This window comes from Branchiostoma floridae, chromosome 16, assembly GCF_000003815.2.
Source record: "Branchiostoma floridae strain S238N-H82 chromosome 16, Bfl_VNyyK, whole genome shotgun sequence".
Lineage (NCBI taxonomy): Eukaryota > Metazoa > Chordata > Leptocardii > Amphioxiformes > Branchiostomatidae > Branchiostoma > Branchiostoma floridae.
In genome coordinates, this window is record NC_049994.1 from 6,870,119 (window position 1) to 6,875,169 (window position 5,051).

Consider the following 5,051-nt stretch of genomic DNA (forward strand, 5'->3'; position numbering starts at 1 on the left):
CTTCGGATAGGACGTTAAATGGAAGTCCCGTGTCTGGGGAGAGCCATACCCCGGGCACGTTTAAGAACCCGCCACATGTGCGATTGTGCGGTGTGAGCGGTTCAAAACCTACAGTACCTTGGACGCACCTGGGGCAATCACTGTCGTATTGAGGTCACCTGAGTGGCGCCGAATGGCAGCTCGCTCCAGACACTTGCGACAGTCGTATTGAGGTCACCTGAGTGGCGCCGAATGGCAGCTCGCTCCAGACCCTTGCGATTTAGCTCCGCCTATTGTAAGCTCCTCGCAATTCAGCCCCTGGCTGCAAAGAGTGAGTAGTCGGCCCACCCAATAACAATAACAATTAAAGAACCCCCACACGTGCGATGGTGCGGTGTGTGTTGGTCCAAATCCTACTGTCGGGAGTTGGTGATTCACTTCAAATCACTCGGATGGAGACCTGGGGAACCTCTGTCTCGTATCAGCCACATGGTGAATTACATCATTCACCCGGGCGGTAGACCAGGCGCATCCCCGTCTTGTAATTAGCCATACGAAAAGGTATGTCACCCCGTAAGGGGCGGTATAACCCCGTCGTGTGTAAACATGTGCGAACATGTTTACATTTGATCACGTCGACCGATGATGATGATGATGCAATAATTCTTAAAGTGTTCAATACAATCGCCAGGGTTATATTTTTGGTAGCGCTTGTATGTATGCATGATGTAGAAGACCATCATAAGTGGAAAACGTTTAGCCGGTCTAAAAAGGTATATCTACAGTAACAAGGCTCGGTATGATCAAACAGAAGATATTTTCTGATTCCGTTTTACAATGTGCATAATTTATATATCAAAGCGTCAACAGTTATACAATAGAATCATTTAACACCGTTTTATACAAGTCATGTTGTGTACCGTTTTATACAAGTCATACTTGTGTATTGCCGATAATCTTCACAATTTGTTTTGAATTGAGCATCCTAGCGCCGAGTGATGCACATAATCACTCTTGGCGGGGTCACTCTCATGCAGTCATCGGCCGAAGGTGCAGCGGCGCCCTCTGGCAACTTGAAGGTGAAGTGTTTCAGGAGGGAAGAAAATAGCAGAAAGAGCTCCATCTTAGCCAGCTGCTCACCGAGGCAGACACGGCGGCCTGTAAAATGGGATGATGCGAAAATGTAAGAAACAAAAGTAAAAAAAGTTCAACAACGCCAACTGTTGGGTTATAACTGATAATGGAGCGTTAGAAGGTAAAATTTTCTTCGGAACTGGGACAGTAGCTTCAAATCGAGGAAAAATTATTCTAAGGATTTTTCGGCTGAATTTGAGTTTAATAAATTACCAGCAGAAAAGGGTAGGTATGAGTCCGGTCTACTGACCACCTTGCCTTCCGAGTCCAGGAACCTACGGGGGTCAAACTTCTCTGGGTTCGTCCAGTATTCTGGGTCCATATGAGCTGACCACAGGTTGGTAAGGACCTATGTAGCGAATAAACGATTTTAAAAAACAACAACCTGTAACTTACATTATCTGCACTGTGATCGCGAGGCTCTCTATATACATCATGAGCCATAACACGACAAATATCACCATTATTCATACTAAAAAAATATCAACGTGAAAATACCAAGACTAATATTCTTCTACAAACCTCATTTTCCAGTGACGTCGACTCAGTGAACCATGGGAGGTTCTAGAAAATAAAATGCAACGATAACAATAACGAAACGTAAAGATCTAGGGTACTTATAAGTTACTCACCTGCGTTCCCGCTGGGATATCATAGCCTCGGAAGGTCGTGTCCTCGTTAGGAGCATGAGGAGCATTAAGGGGAGCCACAAGTCGGATTCGCTGGGTCTCCATGATAGTAGCCTCGGTATACGGGAGCTGGGACCTGTGGGCCAGGGTGGCCACGTCATGGTCTGTTCCCAGGACACTGTCCAGCTCAGATTGGACCTGTTACAGATCATTCTCACATGAATCAACAAAGCTTACTACAGCTATAGCAGTGTAAGTGTAACAGGGTTTTATTTTTATCTTTAAATAATGCATCTGAAGTGAGCACATTTGAGCTGTGAATTGTGTTTAAACAGATGACTACATGTATATCTATTTCATATATTTGGACTCAATAATGTAAGTGTGCTGTAAAGTTGATTTATCCTGATTTGAACTTTACATTGATTATGATATTTGCTCTTGTATTTATGTGAATTATGATTAGATGTATCATTGTTATGTTGTAGGTATGGCGGCTTCGAAAAGGTGTCCCTTGACACCTGTTCCGCCATACCCTCCATTGTCAGAGTGGAGAATCCAAATATATAAATAAATTTAAGAAATAAAAATAAAAACTTGAGAACTTGAGAATCTCGAGTACGCATGCGCAGCAACAGAAATTGTGGGTTGTACTTCAAAGGTATACGTAAAATTCAACCCTGTACAAGATAGCAGACCTATGCACATCTAGACAATTTTTTCACTTGAAATCTTGAATTTTGACCTAGACCGCAATGCATTACGTAACATAGGGTACCTTCTGCTGTTCTTCTGGACACAGAACCATGTAGAGAATGCCCCATCGCAAGGTGCTGACTGTGGTCTCCGTTCCAGCAAAAAACATATTTTGAATTATCCACACAATGTTCTCCTCTGTAAAACAGTCGGTTTTATCCTTGGTCTGTAGTTCGGCGAGGATAAGGTCGATGAAGTCTCGTGGATTCTCGCTGTCCAGGATCTCGCGATGCTTCGTAATTTCTTGTCGAAGAAATTCGTGGACTTTGTCAATGCACTCAACAAGAATCCTGTTTGTTGAGTTTACTGTGAAGAAAACAAAATTCAATATGAAATCGTGTAGAAAACAACTGTTTATGTAAACAACATCATTGCTGTGTACGCCCACGGCCATGTTGGCGCCCCGGTGTTTTGGACAAGAAATTATTGTCCGATGAACACTTAAAGTAAACCGTCTACAGCTCAACAAAAAGAAGTATGAGGGTGAACATCAGCCCTACATACTAGCCAAAAATCAAGTTTTTAAACAGAAATCCAGGCATATATTTCAGATCCTACCTCCTGGTATGAATCGCAGAAAGGGAAACACCATCATCAGCTGACTGGATCCATGTTCAAGTTGGGAGAGTACCTTGTTTACAATCTTGATCAGTTCGACGAACTTTTCATCATCGTGGTCGTAACGTTTTCCGAACACCATGGAGCAGACGATGTTGGAGACTGACACAGTCAGGCTGTCGGCGATGTCACGTGGATGTGCGTCCCCTTGTTCGGACAGCTTAAAAATGCACACTACATGGGTCAGATTGTGCATCCTCTCATACCATGCTTGTATTTTGTCAAACCAAGACCCTGCACTACCTATCACTTGCTATCGCCTCGCAGACACCAACCAATCACGTCGCAGCCTACAGTCAAGAGGCAACGTGATTGGCTGACAACCTTCCCTCAAACAGCAAGAGGGAAGGAATCTGACTCGGTGGTTTGTGCTATATTTGAAAATGAGAAAGATTTATTTACTCACTGACTCAAACCTTTATCACGATTGTCGTCATTTGTGCCATATTGCAACGTAATCCAAGACTTATGTAAACTACGTTTAAAATGCTTAAGGTGAGAATATGCACAGAATACCTTCAGACAGAGCTGACGAGCCTCTTCTCTGATGTGTTCTTCTACGCTGACTGGTCCCATTTTCATTCCAAGATTTTTCAGCGCACTGACGGCAAACCTACGTTTTTCCAAGTAGGCTGGGTTGAATTTTGTGAAGGCGATGTCTGTGAGATAGATATGCGGTATGTCATGGATTGAAAGACTGTAAACATACACGTAGTAAATGATTGGATTGCCAGCATTGTTACCTGTGTATGTTAGGTAAAGGTGTGCATAACCTACCATAAATTATGCAGATATAAAAGCTATTTGTATAATCAGAATATTTCATGAAGGTATGAGGTCTCCGAACTCTTGTATTTATCATGGATTGTGCAAACACTTATCTAGATACGAGCTAGTACCAAACTTCATTACTTACAGGATATCATCAGTTAAAAAAAATGTGTACGTAGTTTCACAACAAGCTATGGTATGATAGTGATATGAAGGTAAAGAGAAGAACATAGCATACCTTTCCCAAAGCCAGATACTAGATTTAGCACATACACGTTTGGCCTGCTGGAGAAAGCGTCCTTGTAGTCCACAAGTGCCTCTTTGATGGCCCGGTAGCCGTTCAGAACCACCACGTCTTCCATCCCCATTCTGACAGTGTACACGTCGCCATACTGCTTCCTCCACTCCGTAAGCTTCAGGTGGGGCGCTCGGCCGAGGGACAACAGGTGGCCGACAACAGGCCAGCTCCCACTCGGTGACGGTGGGAGGTTCTTACGCCGTTTGAAGAAGACGAGGAGGGTCAGAAAAACGGCGGAAGCTACCGCCATGATCTGGATGGAGACTTCTGACAACAAGGCAGAAAACATTGTCCTGTGTTCGAAAACAAGTGGGAGGGGGGTGTCATATTTGCTATTTTTCACCCTGTGGTAATGAAACATGCACCGAAAGCTCTCGGGACATAGAAATCTATTTTAACTGGCTATTACAGAATATGTCGCTCTGAAAAATGTACCTGAAAATGAGGAATCTTGAAGAAATGTCCAGCCGCTTGACTGGGTCTGAGAGATCCTTGCTTGTTTGTCGTTGTGACTTTACCGCTTTATTGACACAGGTGCCAAAGGTCATGTGTACTGGTTGTACCACTCTCAGGTTTCACGGTCATTGACCTTGTTACCTCGGAATAATGACAGAACCTCGGAATAATCATACAGTTGTTCTCAAAAAGTGTCCAGAGGCTCTTTAGAAGGCCTTGATGTTTGAAAATGTCAGTTAAGAACTCGTTGCAACATGTAACGTTAAAGACCTTGAAATAATTTATGAATCTGTTTCACAGTAATCACCGAGGTATAACGTGTGTAATTTCTTTAAAAGGCCCCCCTCCCCATCTTCTCACGCACTTCTTTTGGAAACCAGTGAGGCTTCAAATCACCTCCCCTACCCAAA

General features: G+C 43.5%; 1 protein-coding gene across 1 annotated transcript; it reads right to left on the reverse strand.

Moving 5' to 3' along the window:
* Positions 1–741: 741 nt before the first annotated feature.
* LOC118432726 (cytochrome P450 2J6-like) lies at positions 742–4,754 on the reverse strand. Its single transcript, XM_035844337.1, has 8 exons — positions 4,621–4,754; positions 4,126–4,478; positions 3,633–3,775; positions 3,057–3,276; positions 2,521–2,804; positions 1,746–1,940; positions 1,327–1,462; positions 742–1,137 (listed from the first exon to the last, which is right to left on the reverse strand). Exons 1-8 carry the CDS (start codon positions 4,731–4,733, stop codon positions 965–967), a joined length of 1,617 nt encoding a protein of 538 aa, XP_035700230.1. The 5' UTR covers positions 4,734–4,754; the 3' UTR covers positions 742–964.
* Positions 4,755–5,051: the final 297 nt, after the last annotated feature.